The sequence below is a fragment of the Oncorhynchus keta genome, chromosome 15, assembly GCF_023373465.1.
Source record: "Oncorhynchus keta strain PuntledgeMale-10-30-2019 chromosome 15, Oket_V2, whole genome shotgun sequence".
Classification (NCBI taxonomy): Eukaryota; Metazoa; Chordata; class Actinopteri; order Salmoniformes; family Salmonidae; genus Oncorhynchus; species Oncorhynchus keta.
The window spans coordinates 24,540,608-24,567,378 of record NC_068435.1 but is presented as its reverse complement, the minus strand read 5'-3'; the positions used below and the strand labels follow the sequence as shown (position 1 = coordinate 24,567,378).

At 41.3% G+C, this 26,771-nt stretch overlaps 1 protein-coding gene across 4 annotated transcripts in view; it reads right to left on the bottom strand.

Annotated features, from left to right (window-relative positions):
• Positions 1-26,771, bottom strand: part of tnr (tenascin R (restrictin, janusin)) — a 144,598-nt gene that overhangs the window by 26,832 nt on the left and 90,995 nt on the right. For 2 of the 4 annotated variants that reach the window (XM_035788072.2, XM_035788073.2), the window contains 12 exons: positions 25,148-25,411; positions 23,933-24,048; positions 20,672-20,822; positions 18,132-18,401; positions 16,306-16,509; positions 15,480-15,569; positions 13,090-13,353; positions 10,342-10,608; positions 8,013-8,132; positions 7,405-7,548; positions 1,474-1,593; positions 694-837 (listed from right to left, as the gene is read on the bottom strand). In XM_035788072.2, the coding sequence (XP_035643965.1) occupies positions 694-837; positions 1,474-1,593; positions 7,405-7,548; positions 8,013-8,132; positions 10,342-10,608; positions 13,090-13,353; positions 15,480-15,569; positions 16,306-16,509; positions 18,132-18,401; positions 20,672-20,822; positions 23,933-24,048; positions 25,148-25,411 (2,154 nt within the window). The remainder of the gene's footprint in view (positions 1-693; positions 838-1,473; positions 1,594-7,404; positions 7,549-8,012; positions 8,133-10,341; positions 10,609-13,089; positions 13,354-15,479; positions 15,570-16,305; positions 16,510-18,131; positions 18,402-20,671; positions 20,823-23,932; positions 24,049-25,147; positions 25,412-26,771) is intronic. The other 2 variants (XM_035788074.2, XM_035788075.2) reach the window with 2 other exon arrangements.

Genomic DNA, 26,771 nt, shown 5'->3' with positions numbered 1-26,771 from the left:
AGCATGTGCGAGCAAGGAGGCCTACAAACATGACTCAGTTCCACCAGCTTTGTCAGGAGGAATGGGCCAAAATTCACCTAATTTATTGTGGAAAATTTGTGGAAGGCTACCCGAAACATTTGAAGTTAAACAATTTAAAGGCAATGCTACCAAATACTAATTGAGTGTATGTAAACTTCTGACCCGCTGGGAAGGTGATGAAAGAAATAAAATCTGAAAGAAATCATTCTCTTTTCTTTTATTCTGACATTTCACATTCTTAAAATAAAGTGGTGATCCTAACTGACCTAAGACAGGTCATTTTTACTAGAATTAAATGTCTGGAATTGTGAAAAACTGAGTTTAAATATAATATAAGGTGTATGTAAACTTCCGACTTCAACTGTATGTAAATGGAATATTTCTGTTTTGAATTTGAAATACATTTGCAGAAATGTTTTCACTTCTTCATTATGGGGTATTATGAGTGTTATGAGTTGTATTCAGGCTGTAACACAATAAAATGTGGAATAAGTCAAGGGGTATGAATATTTTCTGAAGGCCCTGTATATGTACTGGACCTGCTCTCAGTCTGTCTGGGTTGCTTCTGAACAGCTGGGAGGTATTTTTTTATTTCACCTTTATTTAACCAGGTAGGCTAGTTGAGAACAAGTTCTCAGGTAAGTAACTAAGCAAGTAAAGTAACCAACATACGTGTTTCAAAGTTTGCGATGACGGTTCCACTGGTCAAGGGTCCCTTGGTGGCGTAGAGGGCTACAGAGTAAGTGGTGCTGGGCTTGAGTTTACTAAGCTGGTGCTCCTGTTTCACACCTTCCACCAGGAAGGTATTAGCTGTCACTACAAGAGTAGGAGGAACACAAATACATATTAGATGAGGAGAATACATGAGATAGCAAACAAACCTGATTTTTATGATTACATTAAACAATTTGGAGTCTTAATTATTCATGTATAGCGGCTGCCTTGGATATGCATGTACACGGTCAGGGTTGGTAGATTGCGGTTCCTATGGGTGTTACATAAATCAAGTTTAAATCCATTTAGCTCAAATTCATGATTCCTTATTTGTTTGCATGACTAAACTTTGTACAATACATCTAAATAAATTGCCTGTAATAAATGGTTTGCTGTAGCCTCAGAAATACCAGGATCCATGTCGATGGTGAAAAATAATAGGTTAACAGAAATGTTCAGCCAATGTTTTCATTGCCTGGCTGAGTAAATTAAAAAGTACAACCTAATGAACACACCAAAGAGTCAATAGAACACATTGCTGAAGAACCATAATTTGTGGCCACATTGATGAAAGCTGCATCGACTAGCAAGCGGATGTCTGAGCTGATTTCCATGTAGCTGTGCGACACTTTCCTCTGAGAGCCGACTTGGCAGGAGTCCAGTCCAGCTGGTCTCACTCTACAGCTCCACCCCTGTAGCGGAGAAACGTGGCTGTGAGAAGACAATCAATCCGCCTACCCTGGTAGCAGGTGAGGGTGAACACGTAGTTGTCAACGCTGGACAGAGGAGGGTTCCACCGGAGTAAAGCTCCTTGTGGGGTAATGTTGAGGGCTGTTAGTTCCATTGGCATGTCCATCGCTATATCCAAGAAAGAGATGAAAGCAATGTATGACTCAGAGAGGGTACCAAGATGGCCCCATCACTTTCCAAAATGTAATCAACTGTATGTTCCAATTTGCAGACCACCATGTGGACTATATACTCTGCAGATTGAGGCTAATTTATAATGACTCTTTTCTCCAGTTGAGATCACAATTCTTGCTAGTATAACTGAAATCAAAGGCAAATTATACAGTCAAATATTCTGTACAGTACACAGAAGAACAGTTCTTAAAAGCTTTTATTTCACACCCCCTACTTACCGGAAGAACCAAGAGAGAGTAGAAATGTAATTACATGTTTCACTTAGTGTTTTAACCTCCAAGTTTTCATATGGATTTTTGGCTTAACAGAAAAAGTATAGAGAATACAGAAGTAAACAGCTTGCCTTGAAAGGACTTGAATCAACCGTTAATTCACCATACCCCCATGTCTGGGAAATGTCTATGATTATATCTAGGAACTTTAATCACACTGCTTGTGAATGAAAGGTGTTTGATTACACTCATTACTTAAATTACAATAATATTTAATTGAATCTAATAAAAGCTGCCAATTTGAAGTGAAATCAAATTGAATTAGGTTAGATTGAAAAAAAACAATAATTGTATTTCTGTAACTGTTGATTGTCCTATTTGAAACTAATGAATATATGTCAGAATAAAAAATAAAAATAAATATATATATATTAGATTGAATAAAGCGTGTAATGATGTGTGGGGATGTCAGTAGCACCACTACTGAGTAGGGATGTGTTTGTGACTAGTTGGTACTGGATGAACCTTTAAAGACGATGGAGAAGGATGGAAGCGGAATGCCAGAAATCGGGTGCAAAAGAGGTGGTAGATTTATAAACAAAAATTGTTACAAAAATAATAAATAATTCATGCATAAGATGTATAAATAAATGTATTCCCGGGAAAATGAAAATGACAAGAGAAAGCTTAATTTGAATAAAGTACAAATAAACTTACTCAAAAGTTTCCACAGTCTCAGGGCAAGCTGTTCACCAACCAAGAGTCTGAGCTCAACGCCCAGCTATATACTTTCACAGAGCCCTGCCCTGCTTGGACTGAACCATTTCTGCCGGTAAGTAGAGGGTAGGTTAAACAACCGGAAGTATAGAGTAAATGCTTTTTCCAACTATGAGGTTGGAATAATACTGTGAAATTGTGATGATAGTGCCCTTTAGCGTAAGAGATGTTTGAAAAGACCGCATTAAATTTCCACCTGTTTTGGTGGTATGGAGTTTGTTCTGCCTGTCACCAGGCGGTAAATCAGTTAATAGGCTAATAAGAAAGAGAGTTCCAAACCTTTCTGCCAATAACAGCTAGTTTTCAGTTTTCTCCTAGACCACTACCACACAGTCTTAGCAAAATTCTTATTTTAGAAATTGCTCTTTGCTAAGAAGCTATTTTGTTTCTTTTTGACCATTTTAATTGAAAACGATCACAGTAAGGTAATTTGTGTTGATTTATTTTCCACTTTGATGGCAAACTTTCTGTACTGATAAAATTCACATCAAGACATTCTCGTTTTTCCCAAATGTGTTTATTTCAGAACCCTTCTGTATGGAATTATGATGCTGTCTTAAAGCCCCATGGATAATTTGCATTTTATTTATTAAATCATCACTGTATGTCTAATAAATCACTCTGTGTGTATATTTCATGAAAATAACTCCAAATACACAGTATAAGTCACAAGTTTGGGCACACCTACTCATTCCAGGGTATTTTGTTATTTTTTACTATTTTCTACATTGTAGAATAATAGTGAAGACATCAACACTGAGGTGTCTCAGTTGTTATGACAAGGTAGGGTTGGTATACAGAAGATAGCCCTATTTGGTAAAATACCAAGTCCATATTAAAAGGCAAGAACAGCTCAAATAAGCAAAGAGAAACGACAGTCCATCATTTATTCAAGACATGAAGGTCAGTCAATCTGGAAAGTTTCAAGACATTTCTTCATGTGCAGCCACAAAAACCATCAAACGCTATGATGGAACTGGCTCTCATCAGGACCGCCACTGGAAAGGAAGACCCTGAGTTACCTCTCTCTGCTGCAGAGAATAAGGTCATTGGAGTTACCAGCCTCAGAAATTCTACCCAAATAAATGCTTCACAGGGGTCAAGTAACAGACACATCTTAACATCAACTATTCTGAGGCGACTGTGTGAATCAGGCTTTCATGGTTGAATTTCTGCAAATAAATTGGGCAGATTGTAGCCTAGTGGTTAGAGCATTTGACTATTAACCAAAAGGTTGCAAGATCGAATCCCTGAGCTGATAAGGTAAAAATCTGTCGTTATTCCTCTGAACAAGGCAATTAACACACTGTTTCTAGGCCATTATTGAAAATAAGAGTTTGTTCTTAACTGACTTTCCTAGTTAAAAGACATCAATAAGAAGAGTCCAAATTGGTGAGTTTTCCTTCCAACCGCTCTGTCTTTCTGAGGTGCAGAGTATGTGAACTGATGATCTACGCATGTGTGATTCCCACGTGAAGCGTGGGGGTGCATTGCTGGTGACACTGTCAGTGATTTATTTAGAATTCAAGGCATAGCTACCACAGGTTTCTGCAGCGATACGCCATCCCATCTGGTTTTCGCTTAGTGGGACTATCATTTGTTTTTCAACAGGACAATGACCCAACACACCTCTAGGCTGTGTAAGGGCTATTTGACCAAGAAAGAGAGTGATGGAGTGATGCATCTGATGACCTGGCCTCCACAATCACCCAACCTCTACCCAATTGAGATGGTTTGGGATGAACTGGACCTCAGAGTGAAGGAAAAGCAGCCAACAAGTGCTCAGAATATGTGGGAACTCCTTCAAGACTGTTGGAAAAGCATTCCAGGTGAAGCCGGTTGAGAGAATGCCAAGAGTGTCCAATGCTGTCATCAAGGAAAAGGGTGGCTACTTTGAATAATCTCAAATATAACACTTTTTTGGTTACTACATTTCATAGTTTTGATGTCTTCACTATTATTCTACAATGTAGAAAATAGTAAAATAAAGAAACACCCTTGAATGAGTATGTTTTGACTGAGCCTCCTTTTGCCATTGAAATTATCATTCTGGCCATGTGGGCGTGATGCACAAGTTGTAATATATTTACATACCCATGGCCCTGATTGGCAGATAGGATCGTCTAGGCCTACCCCCGCGTACCCCTTCAAAGTATGAGGATACATATTCAAATAAAAGTTGTCTGGTCATTGGTCAGAATAATCAGATCAGATTGTGATGTCATGCTGTGGGCCAAAAACCATCCCACCTGAACAGGCTGAAAATCCAGGCGTTGTTTTCAAAAAGCTCTTACACTAACGGCCATTTTATTTCATGTTATTTCAGCCTCATAGTGTGGAAACATTTTTTTTCTAATAACAGAGCATTTTGTAAATTCAAACAAACAACCTGCAACTAGCCATGGAAGTTTAAATGACATGCGTTGTCTTCCAAGTCGGGAATTGAAGAAGTATCGCCAAGTAAAGGTGATTCAAAAATTATCTGTGCTACGCTTTACACTACCTAAGAAATAACGCCTATCCGCCAGCTGGAACAGTAGTGATGGTCTGACTAGGCAATATTTTTAATAGCTAATATTAAATGCAACGTTGTAAAAACACCAGAATCTGCTGAACCACAGTACCTGTCCGCCCCAGCCAAGGCCATTAGCTGGACAGTTGACTCAGATTGAGTGAATCCTGGACAGTCATTACCTTTGGAATTGCTGCTAGTGCCTCAGTGCCTTACAACAGTAGCTACCCAGCCGGCAGGACTCTCCAGCGACCGCACAAAAACTCTTCCTTAGCGCCAAGGGTCTTAATAAGCTGTCTGTGTTTTTGTTTCTGGCCTGTAAGTGGAGCACAAGCCCAGCTCCGTTCGTGGCAGAGCTTCTCATCTGACACGTTGGATTTTGAGACACTTTTAGGCACAGCGAGCTCCTCTTTCCGTAACGGTTTTACCTCTTTCTTTCTGAACCACACCATAGTTTTTTGAAACACTGCCTGCAACTCTGCAGCATTAGCAGAAGGCTAGTGTTCATATGTTTCTCTGAAAATAAGTTAATAGCAAAGTAAACGTTTGAATTACATGAATAAAAAGTGTGTTTTCTGGTTTTGAATTACCTGAATAATGTTTTCCCTTTTTTGTTTATTTGGCGGTGATGTGTAGCAGCAAATGTGCTCACTGGAGCACCCCAGGTGCTTCATTAGAAGAAGAGTTGGCATGTCAAAATGCAGAGATTCCTTCTGCTTTAAAGGGGGATGTCTAACACTTTCTATTCACATACAAATTAAAATCAATAGTTGGTATGGTATTCTCTATGTTTTTTCTCTGTCATCGTCCATCTGTCATACTCTCATATTGTCTGTCTGTCTGTCTGTCTGTCTGTCTGTCTGTCTGTCTGTCTGTCTGTCTGTCTGTCTGTCTGTCTGTCTGTCTGTCTGTCTGTCTGTCTGTCTGTCTGTCTGTCTGTCTGTCTGTCTGTCTGTCTGTCTCCCTCCATTCAATTAAATTCAATTCAATTTTAATTTAAGGGCTTTCCCTCCCTCCCTCCCTCCCTCCCTCCCTCCCTCCCTCCCTCCCTCCCTCCCTCCCTCCCTCCCTCCCTCCCTCCCTCCCCCTCCCTCCCTCCATTCAATTCAATTCAATTCAATTTCAATTTAAGGGCTTTGTCTCTCTCTGTCTCTCTGTCTCTCTGTCTCTCTGTCTCTCTGTCCCTCCCTCCCTCCCTCCCTCCCTCCCTCCCTCCCTCCCTCCCTCCCTCCCTCCCTCCCTCCCTCCCTCCCTCAATTCAATTTCAATTTAAGGGCTTTGTCTCTCTCTGTCTCTCTGTCTTTGTGTGTGTGGAGTCCTGAACCTTTTGGTTTTGGAAAGACATCTCTACCTGGCTCATCAGTATGCAGTGGTGCACTCCCTTTGCATGCAGTGGTGAGCTGGTTAAGCCCATGTTAGCGGAGTTCACTTCACACCCAGAGGAGCTACTGCAGCCTACACATCTCTCTCTGGTGGTTCACTAGATGTCAAATATATCTCACATCTCACACAGCTCAATGCTGCGGAGGTCTGTCTATCTGACTGACAAACTGCCTGACTGCCTGTCTGACAGAGGAGAAGCAGAGATAGAAATAAGGTGAGGCTAACAATTATAAGGCCAAGGGGGTAATGGTAGTTACACTCGCTGCAGCAGCAATGAGAGGCAGGTTATTCTACTGTCTGAACATAATTTCTTAGTGTGCAGGTGGCCATGTGAGAGATCCACAGAGTGGGTACTAATAATACATTTCCCTGAAAAGACAGAACGTCCCATTTATCTTGGAAAGACGCTATGTCTGACTCCAGAACATTTTGTTCCCCAATCTCATACTCCGAGGAGCACATATAATAATAACTCTAGCTTTCATTTTAGCAAACAAGCTAACTCACTTGTCAGTCAAGAAAACATTGACTCACTAGAAAAAATACCAAAACAGAATTGTATTGGTTGTTCTTTGATAGTTGTGCAGGATGTGGAGACGAAGATTCCATCAATATAATGTGTACATTTACCTTTGGACCTATACGGATGGTACATTGTCCATCCCTTTCTATAGTGGCATGGTGGCTGAGATGTTAAGGGTTTAGGGGTACCACAGCATGTTTGCAGAAGTTGTATAGGATGTGGAGACAAAGATTATATAATGATATACATGTTTAGATCCTCTCTATAGTGGCATTATAGCTGAAGCAGTACAGGATCGTAAGGGGTCAGAAAAGATAGTAAGGGGTCAGAGCTCAGACCTGTGAAGACACTGGTGGTGATGGACTTGCTCTCCTGGCTGCCTCGCACAACGTTCAGGTTGATCTCATACTCTGTTGCTGGGTGGAGGCTGGATAGGGTGTAGTTAGTGACGTCATTGTCAATTACCACGCTGTCCACTGTCCCTGAAGAACATTGTATTCATTTAATGTTGCACTGTTACAGTATGCAGCCTTTCTTTTATAAGAAGTTGAACTTTCTCCTCCAATGCCAAACAATGGAAAAACATGATTTGGCCACACTTGGATTTGGATCGTCCCATATAGAATATCTACAAACTGTTATACTTTCAACAAACTATAGGTTGATAAGCAACTGCTTACTAAGGTTACGGTTAGGGTTAGGTTCAGAATAATGATTAGATTAAGGGTAAACTTTATGGTAAAGTTTAAGTTTAGAGTAGGATGAGGGTTAAGGTTAGGGTTTGGGTTATGGTGTTAGTGGATCGTTTGTTGAAATGTTATTGACAGTTATTGAACATCTACGGAATATCTACAAACCATCTACTTGGGTCGATCCAAATAAAGTGTTACCCATCATTTTTTTAAATGAACTTTTCAATGAAAACATGCCAGATGTTTTTTCTTACCTCTTGCTGATTGATAGGACATCTTGTAGTAGTCGAAGGGAGCAAATGGTCTCAACCATGATATGATGACGGAGTCTTCAGTGGCATATGACACAGTCATCTCTTTAGGTGGATCCATTCCTCCAATAGAGAATCATAGTACATGTTAAGAACGAAGAGATGTCCTTGCTATTGAGACACACACTATACACTAATACAAGATGTTCTTGAAATGTAACATAACCTTTTCATGAAAACGGCTAGCTCCATGTCTCCATGTATATGAAAGGGAAGGGGACACTGACACTATCTCTGTCTCCAATCAAGGTGCATGAATTAGGGAACAAACAGAAGCGAAGAGGAAATTCAGCTACTCTTGGAGGACACTCAAGGCACTGGAAGTTAAAGCGTAGATAAAAATGTTTCTTTATTGATAAAAAAAAACAATGCATTTCTGGACACATTTTCCTACCATAGTGTAAAAAGCCCTGTGTTTATCCTGCATATTAGGTACATCATAAAATATGTACTAAAATAGCATGCTTCTCTGGCCAGAGCCAGGAGAACAGAGAGGGATATTTGCATTGTGATCGAGTGTGGTTGCCCATAAGGGATTAGTTCATGATTTGTTTATGTGTCCCCAGAGCTCTTACCGCTGCGACAGCAAAGGTTACCAGAGACAATGTGAGCAAACAATTAAAGTGACTTATAAGGTCGGCATCCATTATGGAGGGAAGGGATAGAGAGATTGGTTCTCTCTATTGTTGTGGAATGAAGCTATAGAAATGCTTGTAAAAACCAACGCCACCACCCTCCAATTTCCATTACAATAATGAATATTATCCAGCAGCGCTGATGACGATTCATAAGTTAGGCTTCAGCCTCATTTAAATTCTGCTAGTAGGAAAGAGTGGTGTAAATAAGTTGTGATTATTCATGTATGCCTATCTTTAATTATTTCCCATTCAGCAGTGCAGGCTGCTGTAATCGCTCTGAATTTAGACTCAGTATTCATGTGACATGAGATCATTTGTGCAAACTGACAGACTGCATCAATGTGCTCTGCTGATCCACGGTGCGTCCCAAATGATACCTATTACCTACAGAGTACATTACTTTCGATCAGAGCCCTTTGGGCCCTGGTCAAAAGTAGTGCACTGAATGGGGAATAGGGGCCACTTGGGACGCACCCCAAGTCTAACCTGCATTCACCTGAGGCATTACAACATATGGTACAGTAAACATGTTGTCATCACTTTATTCAGATTTACCATAAGAACTACCACTTAAACATAAAGAAATACATTCAACCTACAAAGACGGTCAGGTGCCACAGCAAGCCCACCAACCCTGTGGTTAAATTAGCATATAATAACATAGTGTGATAACAAGCTGAAAATAGCAACTAAATAACAAAACACACAGATGCCAAAGAGCTGCAACAAATGCATCCTTCTAAATCTACGATACCCCTAGCCTTTGTTCCAGAAATCTGTATGTCACCAGACAAAGAGAAAATGGCTGGCACTCTGGCAGACAGTGACTGGAGCAGTAATCAGACAGAGCAGTAATCAGACAGCAGTATGCAGGTGGCTTTCCGCAGAGTTAATATCAGAGTGTTTAGAGAGCTGTCCTGTCCTCCTCAGACAATAGATCTTCCCTTGGGCTTGGCAGCTGTAACTGTGAGTAACAGCCTGCTGATGCGACAGCTGAATATTCCTGACACCTCCAGGTTTAGGCAGGGGTAATTATGGGAGGATTACACACCCAAGCATTAATAAAGAAATGAAAGGTGGAGGGGAACATTGTTCTGCAGTGAGTGCAGCTGTGTGTGTAAGAATCTTAATGAGCAAGAGGAGACATGCCATAAAAGTGTCAAGATGTTGTTCTGTTCTGGGGCTAGACTACTTGCTGACAAACAGAACGCCATTTGAATACCACAATAAACTCCAAGCACGTACTGCATGTATAATGTGATGTGTATCCTAAGTACAGGAAGTTTTATATATTCTAAAATGTAGTCCTTCGTTAGCAACTGTCTTGTGTCAGCAAACCATCAGCCAAAATCAGACATCAATGCACCCTGTGGACAATCAATGCATAAGATGTTTCAGCAGTTTTGTATTAGTCAGTAGTTATTTAGCCTTGTTGTCGTTCCTGTGTGACCCTCCATGAACCATGGGAACCTCCAGCGTAGCTCTGGGTCGTATGCATTAGGGCACACCGTAGCAAAACGTTTTGCAGCAGGACTTAACTTTTTTGTTTGTTTATCATTGTTTCAGTCTGTTTTCTTCCATTTGGTGCCTAATGAATACAACCTTGTTTCCCCTTGCAGAGATAAATAGCCTACCTGTGGTGAGCGTGGCTGTGACAGCCTCAGACTTCACCTCTCCATGTATGGTGATAAGGCTGACGGTGTACTCTGTGGAGGGCAGGAGTCCCTTGATAGAGGACCGGGTCTTGGATCCATCCAGGGTAACCTTGGACGTGTCAGTGCCGTCCTCAGAGCTATAGGTGAGGATGTAGAGGTCTGCGGGTGGGGCAGGGGCACTCCATGCCACCGCCACCGAGTCCCATGTGACATCAGACAAGTAGAGTGCTATGATGGGGCGGAAGCCTGAAAGTCAAAGGTCAAAGATACTGGCTGCATGGTCATGAAGGACTGTAAGGGACAGCTGCTGTCAATATGGTTGAAGGTGCTGAGGTTCTCAGTCAGTCAGTCAGTCAGTCAGTCAGTCAGTGGATGGCATGGCTGGTTATTCATTGGCAGATCTCTCTGGAGGTTCTCTCCTTCTCAGTGAGACTGGCAGTCAAGTAATGAGCATGACAGGGGAGCGTGGAAGTGAAGAGCTGCAAATGGAATACACACAGCGTGGAAGGCCCGTGACAATGGAAGGAGGCTGAATGCTGAGCAAAGGACGAATGTCAAAGTTGACAGCAGAGACCGGATGAAAACATGTCTGTCAACGAGGCATGGCCATTTTTGAAAGATTCACCAATAAAAGACACTGGTTGAAGTGTGTTGTGAGAATAAGAAGATGCAATAGGAAATATAAAGACTGCCAGGAAAGTTTGTTGTCTGATGTAGATGAGTGTGAAAGAAAGAGGGACAGGAAAGATTAATGGAGTGAACGCAAATAAACATTGATATCATTGGATGGGTCAATTTGATGAAGGACAGTTATGTGATTAACAACCTCATGTAATAGCTTATTAACATGAATTGTTGCATCAAAGCTTGACACTATCTAGTAGCTCGATTTGTAGTCTCCTTCCCAAAGTAGTTCCACATGACATGCAATGTCAAGCCTATTCTCTAGTACAGCAATAATCTCTACTTTTCAGCGACATAATTGCTTATTTAGGGATGTGAGAGCTTCACTGAAAAAGCTCACCTTTATCCAGTTTATTTGAAAATAAGCCGTTATTTATAGACTACTGTACATCATCTATTCATCTAATCGATTAATTTGGTGGATGCCAATTTGTCCTATTTTTCATGTACAAGTGTGTATTAAAAGCATGTGTGAATTGGAAATGTGTTTTTGCATATCCCAACCCCCCCTGAGACACACTCGGAGAGTGGGGTCATGGCCAGGGTTAGCCATTATCAAAGGCAACCCTGGAGCAATTAGGGTACCGATGCACCAAGTCTGGAACCAACAGGACCCTAAACAACCCCCAAGTAAGTTATAAGACTGCTACGTAAATACAGTAGTTAACCAATAGCTAAGTGGATTATATGACCCCTTTTGCACTAACTCACTAACTCTTTTGACTCATTACATATGCTGCTGTTACTGTTTATTATCTATCCTGTTGCCTAGTCACTCTATCCATACCTATATGTACATGTCGATCTCAATGACCTCGCACCACTGCATTGACTCGGTACTGGTACCCTGTGTATTTAGCCAAGTTATAGTTACTCTTTGTGTATTTATTCCTTGTGTTATTATTTTTTATAATAAAATGTTTTTTCTCTCTGCATTGTTGGGAAGGGCCCATTAGCATTTCACTGTTAGTCTACACCTGTTGTTTTACAAAGCATGTGATAAACACAATTGATTTAGTGCCTTGGTCAAGGGCACATCAACATGTTAATTTTACCTTGTCAGCTCAGGGATTCGAACTAACAACTTTTCGGGTTACTAGCTAAGCTACCTGCCGCTGAAACTGATACAGGTGCAGTTCCAGTCCAGTCTGCATCCTAAATGGAACTGCTACAGGTGTAGTTCCAGTCCAGTCTGCATCCTAAATGGAACTGCTACAGGTGCAGTTCCAGTCCAGTCTGCATCCTAAATGGAACTGATACAGGTGCAGTTACAGTCCAAACTGCATCCTAAATGGCATAGGGCACTAATCTTGACCAGAGCCCAGTAGAATCCCTAGAAGGGGAAAATAACCTCTGACCTCTGACCATGGTTAACTCATGGGGTAAATGCAGTGGTGTGAAAACAGAACTACTTAAATCATTTTTTGGAGTATCTGTACTTTACTTTACTATTTATATTTTGGGCAACTTTTACTTTTACTTCACTACATTCCTAAAGAAAATAATGTTCTATTTTCCATGACATCCAGAAGCACTTGTTACATTTTGAATGCTTAACGGGACAGGAAAATGGTCCAATTCACACACTTATCAAGAGAACATCCCTGGTCCTCCCTACTGCTTCTGATCTGGCAGACTTACTAAACACAAATGCATCTTTTATAAATTATGTCTGAGTGTTGGAGTGTGCCCCTGGCTATCCATACATTTTAAAAATAACAAAATGGTGCCATCTGTTTTTCTCAATATAAGTAATTTGAAATGATTTATAGTTTTACTTTTGATACTTAAGTATATTTAGAACCAAATACTTTTTGACTTTTACTCAAGTAGTATTTCACTGGGTGACTTCCACTTTTATTTCAGTAACTTTCTATTAAGGTATCTATACTTTTACTCAAGTATTACAATTGGGTACTTTTTCCACCACTGGGTAAATGCTATTGCTATGTTTAGACTACTTCCACCTCTGCTATTCATAATAGTATAATGTAATGTCAGTTGTGTCAGTTACTTGGTCCTGGTACAGTACACTTCCAGTACCTGTGAAGCCATCGATGGTGGCTGCAGTGCTCTGCTGCCTTCCCCTCTGGGCAGCTACAGTGATGGTGTATTCTGTGCCTGGCTCCAGGTCATTGAGCGTGGTGGTGGTCACGTCCTTGGGGATGGTCACCTCCGTGGTCAGGCCAGATGAGGAGGTGTAGGTGACCATGTAGTGGTCAATAGGCCCCTGGACCACCCCCCACAGCAGGGTGATGGTGTTGTCTGTGGACGCTGTCACAGTTAGGTCCATGGGGACATCTAGACCTGAAACGCACAGTAATGAGTAGTTCAAGTATAATCAACATATAGTGAACAGACCAATAAAACAATTTATATTTAAGATTCAATTCTTGATTGCCATACCAACCAAAGTTGTAAAGAATTTGATTTAGTGCAGCTAATTAAAACAAAGACAAAAATACACATACAGTATACAGGTGCCTTCAGAAAGTATTCACACCTCTTGACTTATTCCACATTTTGTTGTGTTACAGCCTGAATCTAAATTGGATTAAATTGAGATTTCTTGTCACTGGCCTACACATAACATCGAAGTGGAACTATCTTTTTAGATTTTTTTAAACAAATGAATAAAAAAATATAAGGTGAAATGTCTTGAGTCAATAAGTATTCAACCCCTTTGTTATGGAAAGCATAAATAAGTTCAGGAGTAAAAATAAGTAAAAGCAAGTCACATAATAAGTTGCATGGACTAAGAGCATTGGGTGAGAAACTAAAAGGTCGCTGGTTCGAATCCCTGAGCTAGCAAGTTGGAAAACTCTGCCGTTCTGCCATTGAGCAAGTCAGTTAACCCCCAACAACAATGATTCAGAAAGGTTAGGTTAAACGCGGAAGACACATTGCAATTGAATGTATTCAGTTGTGCTACTGACTAGGTATTCCCATTCCCTCTGTGTGCAATAATAGATTTTAGCATGATTTTTGAATGACTACCTCATTGCTGAACCCCATAAAAACAATTATCTGTAAGGTCCCTCAGTCGAGCAGTGAATTTCAAACACAGATTCAACCACAAAGACCTGGGAGGTTTTCCAATGTCTCACAAAGGGCACCTATTGGTAGAAGGGTAAAAAAAGCAGGCATTGAATATCCCTTTGAGCATGGTGCAGATATTAATTACACTTTGGATGGTGTATTAATACACCCAGACACTACAAGATACAGGCATCCTTCCTAACTCAGTTGCCGGCGAGGGAGAAAAACACTCAGGGATTTCACCATGATGGTGAATTTGGTGGATTTGAAACAGTTACAGAATTTAATTGCTGTGATAGGAGAAAACTGAGGATGGATCAATGACATTATAGTTACTCCACCAATACTAACCTAAATGAAACAGTAAAAAGAAGGAAGCCTGCAAAGAAGAAAACATTCCAAAACATGCATCATGTTAGAAATAAGGCACTAAATTAAAACTGCAAAAAATGTATGAAGTAAAGAAATGTATTTGATGTCCTGGTTACAAAGCATTATGTTTGGGGCAAATCCAACACAACACATCACTGAGTACTACTCTTCATATTTTCAAGTATGGTGGTGGCTGCATCATGTCATGGGTATGTTTGTCATCGGCAAGGACTAGGGACTTTCTTAGGATAAAAATAAACTAAATGGAGCTAAGCACAGGCAAAATCATAGAGGAAAGCCTGGTTAAGTCTGCTTTCCAACAGACACTGGGATACCAATTGACCTTTCAGCAGGACAATAACCTAAAACAAAGGCACAAATATACACTGGTTGCTTACCAAGACAACATTGTATGTTCCTGAGTGGCCTAGTTACAGTTTTGACTTAAATCGGCGTAGAAATCTATGGTAAGACACGAAAATGGCTGTATAGCAATGCTCGTCAACCAACTTGACAGAGATTGAAGAATTTTTCAAGAATAATGTGCAAATATTGTACAATCCAGGTGTGCAAAGCTCTTAAGCTCTTAGAGACTTACCCAGAAAGACTCACAGCTGTAATGGCTGCCAAATGTGATTCTAAAATGTATTGACTCAGGGGTGTGAAAACATATGTAAATGAGATATTGCTGTATTTCATTTTCAATATATTTGCTAACATTTCTAAAAACATGTTTTCACTTTGCCATTATGAGGTAATGTGTGTAGATGGTTGAGACAATTCAGGTTGTATCACAACAAAATGTGGAATTAGTAAAGGGATATGAATACTTTCTGAAGGCACTGCAAATCGGTATTTTGACATGATTTTCTTTCATGCTTCAATGAAATTCAAACAAACAAAACATGTAAGAAACAAAAGAGAACAGGGTGGTGAATTTCTATTTGCTGATACTGGTAGTTGTGATTTTCTATGTCAGATCACTGATTTGCACAGATGAGCCAGGCGATTAACTCACTTACCAGTTCTGGCGTTCATTGTGGCAGGAAAACTCTGGTTGGTGCCAAGCATAGCCGATATGCCAATGCCATACTCTGTACCTGGCAACAAGTCTGTGAGAGGAGAGGAGAGGAGGAGAGGAGAGGAGAGGAGAGGAGAGGATAGGATGAGGATGAGGATGAGGATGAGGATGAGAAGAATATGACAGATTGACAACGACAGAGACAAAACATAGACAATACCTCAAAAACTATTGATTTGAATTTGTATATGAATAGAAAACCATAAACACAAGCTGGTTATGTGAATGAATATCTCCATACAATACCCCGGCAGACAATACAGTATGATGATATTAAAGAGGAAAAATGAGCAGGCAGATGGAGCCTTTCAGAACTGCCTATTAAAATCTGCATTAATAATGAAGGGCTTGCAACAAACCATGTCTATCTATATGTTTTCTTTAAAATTCTGCTAACCTTTTTCCAAAAGCATAATTAATCAGAGACATTCGATATTACAACAGTAAGCTTATCAGGTTACAGAAATGGAGAGAGGATAGCATTGATTGCTTTCATCCCGCACAGACAAGGCCTTCCCTTATTCTGATATGCCCTTTACCTAAGACAGACACCATACCATTTCCCACATATCTGAAAACTGTTCATGTTGGCAACTTGTTAATACTGTCTACTTAAAATGTTTCAATAAATTGTACGACTCTTGAATCTCACTCGGTCGTTCAACAGACATCCTTATCATACTACACAATGCCACTATAGTGAATCATGAGTAAGCAACATTTTGTCCTAAAAACAGAGGTGTAACAAAAACTCAAATTATCCCCACTTGTGAGTGTGGTCTTGCTGGTGGGTCCATCGTTGAGTGGGACAATGACTTTTTCGTATTGGTCTCCTGCTAGGGTGCTGTAGACCACCTGGTACCCCTCTACCTCCGCCTCGCTGTTGTCCCACTCCAGCTCCAGGGTGGTGGAGAACTTGGACAGCACTCGCAAGTTCTTGGGCGCGTCGATCTCTGAGAGGAACACCAGAACTGACAATGTTGGGGCCACTGAGACCAATCATCAGAAGTGAGACATTGTTTCCACGTGCAGTTTCATAAGCAAGTCAGATCGTAAAAAAGGATGATATGAACATAGAAATAAAATTACTAATGAATATTTATTTCTATGCCATTCTTTACTGTATTTGTAAGAGAAGACATTGTGAAAAGGTCAAGGGACAAGAGTACAGTAGGTGCTACACTACTGTTCAAAAGTTTGGGGTCACTTAGAAATGTCCTTGTTTTTGAAAGAAAAACACATTTCTTGTCCATTAAAATAACATCAAATTGATCATAAATACAATGTAGACATTGTTAATGTTGTAAATGACTATTGTAGTTGGAAATGGCAGATTTTTACATAGGCGTACAGTGGCTCATTATCAGCAACCATCACCCCTGTGTTCCAATGGCACGTTGTGTTAGCTAATCCAAGTTTATCCTTTTACATGGATAATGGCCAGAAACAAAGGACTTTCTTCTGAAACTCGTCAGTACATTCTTATTCTGAGAGATTAAAGTTTTTCCATGCGAGAAATTGCCAAGAAACTGAAGATCTCGTACAACACTGCGTACTACTCCATTCACAGAACAGCGCAAACTGTCTCTAACCAGGATAGAAAAAGGAGTGGGAAACACCAGTCTCAACGTAAACAGTGAAGAGGAGACTCTTAGATGCAAAGTTCCTCTGTTCAATGTCTGTGTTCTTTTGCCCATCTTAATCTTTTTCTTTTTATTGGCCAGTCTGAGATATGGCTTTTTCTTTGCAACTCTGCCTAAAAGGCCAGCATCCCGGAGTCGCCACTTCGCTGATGATATTGAGACGGGTGTTTTGCCGGTACTATTTAATGAATCTGCCAGTTGAGGACTTGTGAGGCGTCTGTTTCTCAAACTAGACCCTCTAAAATACTTGTCCTCTTGATCAGTTGTGCACCGGGGCTTCCCACTCCTCTTTCTATTCTGGTTATTGCCAGTTTGCGCTGTTCTGTGAAGGGAGTAGTACACGCCGTTGTACGATATCTTAAGTTTCTTGGCAATTTCTCACATGGAATAGCCTCCATTTCTCAGAAAAAGAATAGACTGATGAGTTTCAGAAGAAAGTCCTTTGTTTCGGGTCATTTTGAGCCTTTAATCAAACGCACAAATGCTGATGCTCCAGATACTCAACTCGTCTAAATAAGGCCAGTTGTATTGCTTCTTTAATCAGCACAACAGTTTTCAGTTGTGCTAACATAATTGCAAAAGGTTTTCTAATGATCAATTAGCCTTTTAAAATTATAAACTTGGATTAGCTAACACAACGTGCCATTGGAACACAGGAGTGATGGTTGCTGATAATGGGCCTCTGTACGCCTATTCAGATATTCCACTTAAAATTGAATGTCTAGACTGTATTTCTGTTCAATTCAATGTTATTTTTCTTTCAAAAACAAGGACATTTCTAAATGACCCCAAACTTTTGAACGGTAGTGTATATTCGATGGATGTGTCTATAGTGATGGCTGTGTCTACAGTGCTGTATGTATTCACAAGAAAACATCTTATTCCATCAAACACAATAATGTGGAAGCAGCTGCTTGTACAGTACAGTCCTATTGTTGTACGGGCCTCACCGGTGCTGAATTCTGTGGAGATGGTTCCACTCTCATTGCCCTTGCGAACACCACTGATGGACACCTCATAGCGCGAGCCTGGCCTCAGCATCTGCAGGGAGTACTGGCTGAGGGTGGGCTGAAGACGGAAAGTGCTCTTGGGACTGTCCCCTCCTACCAGGCCATAACGCAGCACTATCTGGTCCATCTTGGCCTTGGGATTGGTCCACTCCACGAAGGCCACCGAGTCCGAGACATCACGCACTATCAGCTGTGTCGGCCCATCAATCACTGTAGGGGACAGGAGAGGTAAATCTACATGACAAGGTTCATGATCTAATGTGATTCCAAAATCATACCCTATTCCCTATGTAGTGTGCTACTTTTGACCCAGACACATAGGGTTCTATATAAGGGATAGGGTGCCATTTAAGCACCTATACAGTTCACACTAATACTGCAAGAGGCACGTTCTACATGACTATTGTTGTACCAAGTAGCACCAGAATGAATTAAAACTATTGCTTTGCACATTTAGAAACATAAGCTTCAATAAAAAATAAGTTATACAAGCAAGAGCAGTGTGTGGGTTTCTCTTTTCTTTGAAATTATTGCTGTTCCCATGATGCACCCGCAACAAGATACATGTACAGTATATCAGATGTTCGCCTGAGTGCCTTTTTGAAAATTGAATCACATTTAGAGAAGTAAAATGGAGGTGCTGGCAGTGTCACGCCCTGATCTGTTTCACCTGTTCCTGTGTCTCTACCACCTACATGAGTGGCTTATTTTCCCCAGTGTATTTATCCCTGTGGTTCCTGTCTTTCTGTGCCAGTTCGTCTTGTATGTTAGTCAAGTCAACCAGCGTGTTTTTCCGTGTGTCTTTCCTGCGTGTTTTTCCTTTTGCCATTCTCTTTTTGATAGTCTTCCCGGTTTTGACCCGGTTTTGACCCCTGCCTGACTATGGACTACTTTTCCGCCTGCCTGATCATCCTGCCTGCCCTGACCTTGATTCTGCTTGCCCTTTGGTACCTTTTGGACTCTGAACTGGTTTTGACCCTTTTGCTTGTCCAAGACCATTCTCTTGCCTTACCCTACTGGATGAATAAATATTGTAAGACTCCAACCATCTGCCTCCTGTGTCTGCATCTGGGTCTCGACTTGTGTCATGATAGGCAGGGAATGCAGTTTAGTAATTGCTGACCATGTAAAACAAATCAAGAGACTTGGGGCATTACTAAAATAACTGCAAAAATAAACCCAATAATCAAATAGTTTCCATGGCAATTGTGTGGATTGTTAAATAATTTGATTACATCTGAGAAAACAAATGATGCTGTTGGTTATACAAGCATAAACAACTAAATGTTATTGGAGGTGGAGGAACATTTGCTGCAGTGTAGTTAGCTCGATTGAACAGTACACTACTTTTATAGCGTTGTCATTCTGTGAGGGACCAATGTCAAAGTGGTGCCCTCTGATTGGTCACGTTTCTCTCAGAGTGCTAATTGGCTGTCCTTGTAATTTACTAGTTTTTCACTGAGTCTGCAGCGAACATCTGCTGCTTCAAAAGGCCTTGTAACTAAGCTAAACCGCATCCATTTCTTCTGACCTGAAGATTAACACCTGAAACACCTACTGTAATTGACTGCTAAACTATTAATGTGATAAACCAGACAGAAAACTGTTTGCTGTTTTCTCGAAGATCACACTAGGGGTTTCAAGATTCTTGGCCAAGAATGAATTCCCTCATTCCCTCACCAGAAGTTTGGTATCTTTCTCTCTTTTTTTTCTCTCCTCAAAGAAGGATGGCTAAATCTTTACACCTATAAATAATTGAGTGACTTAAAATTTGTCTTTATTTATCCAATAAGGTATCTGTGGGTGGACATGGTGAAAAATGTATGAAGGCTCATGAATTATGAATGCCTTAATTACAACCGACAGTGGGCCTGGGTTGGAAAATTAATGGTGTTTTCACTGCGGACACGTAATTTGAATTGTTATGGAAAAGTTCAATTGAATCTAATCCCACTGTCTGGAACTGTCAGTCTGAGGAATTCCCGGGTGAAGTTTACATTAAGTGCATAATTGCTGGCAGACCAAGTCATTCGTCAAGGTGACATTTCCCATTACTCTCAGCCGTGTGATGCATGTAGTGTATGTGAGATGTGTATGTGTGAGTCCCCCACATCTTGAGTGGTCTTTTTCTGAGCTCCACTGATTAGCCTGAAGACTATCACATGGAAAGAGCAGGGTAGGGAACACATCCTGTGGAGACAACAGTGGCAAAGAGACTCATTTTCAGTGACATGGGGATAATACAGAAACAAAAGCTGCAGTAGGTATATGGAAAATGTGGACCAACTGCGGGAGTTAAGTCTGAAAACTGTGGGACTTCCTAATATGGATGCCATACACAAGACACCCACAGGTCTACGCCCTCAAAAACCTACCAGCAGGGCTATTTCAACAACCAAATGTTTATGGACATATTAGATAGATAGAAGTTTGTGAATTATGGTTTGGTGAGATTTGAGAAATCACAGAACCATACATACATGTGGTGACGGTGGCGGATACAGGCTGGCTGCGGCCTTGGTCCCTCAGAGCTACCAGGTTGACGGTGTACTCCTCCCCTGGCCTCAGGCCTGTCTGGTGGAACGAAGTGATGGTGCTGGGTAGCTGGGCTGTCATCCCTCCATCATTGTCCTGTCAGAGAACACAAACGGGCATAACGCTTTGGCTTCACTTGGGCTCCTCTTGTCATACAGTACATAGTATGGTTTCCAAATGGAATCCTATTCCCTATATAGTGCACTACTTATCATAGGCTCTGGTCAAAAGTAGTGCGCTATAAAAGGAACAGGGTGCAATTTGGGACACACATTGTGTCTTCACTATAATATACATACACAGGTAAACAACCCCACCTGCTGCCCGTGCAGGAGTGATTTATGGTTACACCTGGGCTACTCCTGGACAGACGGTAGTGCAGGGGAAGGATCTGAACAAACCTCAACCCTCACTGCTCTGACGAGCACCAAGCTATGGCATCCATAAATATAATATTGTGACTGACTATGATAAATTCAGCTCGAGTTAGTTGTTCTTTTGGCAGTTAAGCTCGAGGTCTTGTTAAGAGTTCTGTGATAAATTACATTGTAAAAAGGGTGATCCACATAATATTTGATTGAGAGGTTGATGATAGATAGATAGATAGATTGATAGATTGATTGATTGATTGATTGATTGATTGATTGGTTGATTGGTTGATTGATTGACTAACTGACTGACTCCCTGACTGGATGATTGAAAAGTGAACAACCCTGATAAGTACATTGGTATGGTATATTGTGTAAACAACTGTGAATATGTAATATTGCCAGGCTACCTTGTCTCAGATAACTGCTGTTGGTGTAGTGTGGGTGAGCCCTCATCTCTCATTGCTTTTGGCACTGTGAACTCTTGTTTGTCACTAGTCGCTGCTTTTCTGCTCACATCCATTACGATATTGTCAAGTTTCAGGGCGCTTTGGATTAAACCCACAGAGGTTGAGACTCTGACTTCTAATATGATTTCCCAAGTGTTGACGCTGAGCTTGAACCCCTCAAACCCTTATGGGGAAGGAGATAGATAGCAGACAGTCTCTTAGACAGAATCACACCAAATGATGTAGATTGAAGTGCACTGTGACCCAACTACTCCCATGCCATTTGGTATTCATAGCCTGTCACCTCCAAAAAAGCTTTCCAAGTTAATGTCCATGGCATTTATGCTTTTCATCTAAAAGCCCCAGGCTTAAAGTCTTTGAGCCCAGCCAAACTTCTATCCTTCCTAGCCGGGAACACCTAAATGAGAAAGCCAATTATGGAGAGAGGTACTGAGGATTAGAGTACCTTGTGTTTATAGAGGGATTTAAAGTGAAAGCTCTCCTAACTTTGAACCTGTAGCTATTATGGTTATGAGTTTGAAGACGGCTCCTGCTTGCTGACCCACCTAATCGTCAATAAGCCTTGGGCAATCCATCATCTAATTTGACAGAGACTTTAAGTTGAACGGTGAGAAATCAATCCCCCTCCCAAAATGTTCCACTTTTTTCAACAATCCGAGAGTCAAATTCTAGCCAAGGATGGGCATATCAAAAGTGCATGTTAAATTTGGTTTGGCAATATAATGTTGGTATTAAAAAAAAAGCTTCCTGAGATAGAACTCACCTGAGCTGACAAAGACAGGTTTTATTGTACAGTTTGTTGTTGTTTTTGTATTTGTTGCTTGTCAGCATACTGCCGTGTACAGAGTTTACGTTGCTCTTCGGCATACTGCCGTGTACAGAGTTACGTTGCTCTTCAGCATACTGCCGTGTACAGAGTTACGTTGCTCTTCAGCATACTGCCGTGTACAGAGTTACGTTGCTCTTCAGCATACTGCCGTGTACAGAGTTACGTTGCTCTTCAGCATACTGCCGTGTACAGAGTTACGTTGCTCTTCCCAGAACATCGCCAACCATGTTCTGAATGTTTTGAAGCCCGTGTACAGAGTCACGCTGCTCTTCCCAGAACATTGCCAACCATGTTCTGAATGTTTTGAAGCCAGAGTGACTGAATGTTTTCATCTCCATGGGGAAGCTGCATATGTACACTACCTTTCAAAAGTTTGGGGTCAATTAGAAATGTCCTTGTTTTTGAAAGAAAAGCACATTTGTTGGCCATTAAAATAACATCAAATTGATCAGACAGACAGTGTAGACATTGTTAATGTTGTAAATGACTATTGTAGCTGGAAACGGCAGATTTCTTTATGGAATATCTACTGTACAGAGGCCCATTATCAGCAACCATTGCTCCTATGTTCCAATGGCATGTTGGGTTAGCTAATTCAAGTTTTATAAGGCTAATTGATCATTAGAAAACCCTTTTGCAATTAGGTTAGTACAGCTGAAAACTGTTGTCCTGATTAAAGAAGCAATAAAACTGGCATTCTTTAGACTAGTTGAGTATCTGGAGCATCAGTATTTGTGGATTTGATTACAGGTTCAAAATGGCTAGAAAACAAAGACCTTTCCTCCGAAACTCATCAGTCTATTCTTGTTCTGAGAAATGAAGGCTATTCCATCCGAGAAATTGCCAAGAAACGGAAGATCTCGTACAACACTGTGTACTACTCCCTTCACAGAACAGAGCAAACTGGCTCTAACCAGTAATTTTGTATATTCTGGGATTCTGGTAAGATGCAGTCAAAGTTGGCTGAATTCCGGTAGACAGAATCGGCCCGATATACTTGGGCCTATTCTGGGCAGTCATTCATTTTGATTACGGCCGAGTCCGACACCCGATTCCGGGCCGATTCAATAATTTCCTGCCACCCGGAAGAAGGCCGCTTCTGGGCCGATTCTTCATTGCTATCTGGGTACACGCACACACACTGGAATACATTTCTGAGTGACAGAGTGAGGACTTTGCACTGTAGGGTTTTTTGTGGGGGTAAAATGCTTGGAATGTAAAATGTAAAAAAGTTCAGATGATTTGAAAATAACGGTTCTGTTCCGGAACAGTATAGATCACTTTGGTTCCTGGTTTTGATTCGTCTTTTCAGGTTTTGTTACCTGAACTGGTTCCAAACCCTGAAATATGTTTACCCAAATCCGTAGACAGAAACAGATTATTTGCATGATAGGGGATTCCGGCGATTGTAGGTACAAAGTAACAAATCATATCTACCCTGTACTATTTACTCTGCATTCGTTCAAATGCTTTATTTACAGTATGTGGCTAAAGATGAATATTCATCCACATCTGTCCTCTCTGCCTGTGAAACCTTACCTTGGGAATGAAGCTTATTTCCCAGCCATCAAAGGAGTAGTAGAAAGGTTGCCACTGCACCTCCACTGACGTCTCTGTGATGAATTTGAAGAGTAAACCGTCTGGATTTGAGAGATCTAGGAGGCAAGGAGAGATGTATTATAGGCATCCATCTTCTGTAGGCTCAATAAATCACCCTCTTTACAAAGGCAGAGACAATTCCTCTCTGGGAATAGGTGCAGGGGGAAGAATACCCCACCCACCCTGTGATTAAACCATGTGTCTTTCATAGTGGAGGGCAGGCCAGGCAGCAGGTGCACATCCATTGCTTTTAAACAAACTGTTGAATACTGTGGTAGTTAGCATAGCCCCTATGTAAACATTTTCCTCATTGGGTAAGCTTTGATCTATAAACACATCATCATGAAAACAACATTTCCAAATACACTAGATCAGTCTTAATCAGAAGGACTAAAATAGATATCCAAAGAACTAACTATGTAAAGCTTTGCAAATATATTGTATTATAGGGAGAAAAAAGCTTGAGCAGAATTGCATGAACATACTCAAAATGTGGGATCATATCAGAACTAGGAGTGCTGCCTGCCGATGGGAATTGTAATTTTTAGCGAAGGCCCAATCATTCCATGACAGATAATTGAATGTTTACTGTTTTAAAAAGCACTTTCTATTCTGGGCCGGAGTGAGAGTTTTGCATATGTCTGAGAAGCATTGAATGGAAACTAAGAGACTGCAGCAATTTGCCCATCTGACATTTATACCCAGCAGGTGGCAGGAGTCTAGTCACATCCTGAAGGCAAAAATGTCTGTCCTCCTTCCAACAAGATTTCACTCAAGATGTGGCTGTGAACGTATATGGGAGTTTTTGTATTGTTGTTGTCAAAAACGTTTAAACATTTTAAGTGAGGACAAGATGTATACCTAGGATAATGTATGATATGGTTGCTTTGTTTGAAGGTGGACTTTAAGTGCATGGATATTTCACAGTATCCAGGAAAACTAAGCAGAAAATGAATACATTGTGGAGGACATAAAGGACTAATTTGCATTTGGTACATACATTTAGATCATGTGTTATTATTTATATACAGGCCTACCCTTTGATTCTTGAAGAATGCCAATTATAAATCACCAGATTCCCCCTTTAAGCAGAGGTCCACTTGGCATGATGAGGCCTGAATATAATTATACAAAATGGCTGCCTGTTGTACTCACAGGTTGACACCTGAATGTTGGTAGGGGCACTGATGACGTTGTTGAGCACAGCGTAGACGTTGATGTTGTACTCGATGCCAGGCTCCAGGTCTGGGATACTGCAGGTGGTGGTGTTCCCAGGGATCCTGATCTCCAGCTGGACCACACCTGGGCTGGTGGCCACGTAGGTGACCAGGTAGTCTGTCATCAACACTGACCCCTCCCACTCCAGGTCAATGGTATGCTCCGTCACTCCCCGCATGCGCAGGTTCAGAGCCGGAGCCACTGTGGGTGAGATGTAATTTGCATAGCGTGAAATCAAAACCTTGCAACCTTGCAGGAACATGCATTACATTACATGCAGCAGGTGATCTTATTCATTATTGTTCAGTCCCACTTGACCCACCTACAAAAACAACAGATTCTGATTTGCACTTGACTTCCAATTTCGTGTTGGAATAACATCACTCAACATGCAGAGAAAACAAACAGTGTTCATTTTAACTTACAATACACCAGTGGGGCCACCACCACAACTAAGCTTGCATATGAGTTTGGATTTGTGGAAGGCTTTGATGTTCTTGTGGGCAACGGAGACAGAGCCAGGCCATAAACCTGAGAGGGTTTGAGTGTAGAATGCAAATGAAGCCCTGTATCAACAAGAGTGGATACGTTTATAGCTCAATCAGAGAGAGTGAGTAACAGATCTTGTCCTGAAGGCAGCTAGTGGTGTGGGACTTTACTCTGTAGATTGGGCTCAGTGGTAGTGGTGGTGGTGGAGCATTAAGCCCTCCTAGGGGAGCCGTTGAGGGACTCGAGGAAGCGTTTGAGTTACTTCCACACGAACACGACAGATGGAACCGAGCCTGCCTCCTCCTCAAGACTGACCCTGGAGTGAGGAAAACTCCTGCGGCATTCACTTAGGAAGATTAATCGCATGGACCAGATTCAGTCTTAAGTAAGACACAAAAAAGTGAACCAGTGGTAAAGTGATTGATATGGGTTATAGGGAGTGAGCACTGTAACTAAGCCTTCCAACAGAATGAAGGACACCCACGAGAGAGTGCCCACGTGAAGCAGTGTCTAGATGCTTAGAACAGCGGTCCTGCTGAAGGGCTTTGGGTACATCCCAATAGGCACCCTATTCTCTTAATAGTGCACTACTGTGGACCATGGTCAAAACAAGTGCACTATAAAGGGAATAGGGTGCCATTTAGGATGCATTATTTGAGCCAGGACAGGCCCTCCCTCCAGTGCTATGTCTGCCTCTCATTAATCAGACTTTCATTGGGATGGATGATCCATCCTGGATCAACAGAGAGAGGAGGGGAGTGAACCACTGCACCGCTGCACTGTGTTACACTGGGGTCATGAGGGTCAGGATGCTGGCATGATGAGGCCAAGGCCCCACAGCACAGCTGAGGACCACATCACATCGCTGTTTTTTGTTTCCATCCACTTAACTTGTTATTGCTCACAGGATACAGCCTTCGCTGCTTGACTGATCTTCTGTTTACGGGGCAGCGGTTGGCCCTCCAATATTGTACATTAGGACAAAACACAATTAGTAGAAGGGGTGAACTCCCTCAACTCATCTCATATTGTTGCATTGGGTTTAGACTGATAATGTGAGTACTTATAGAAG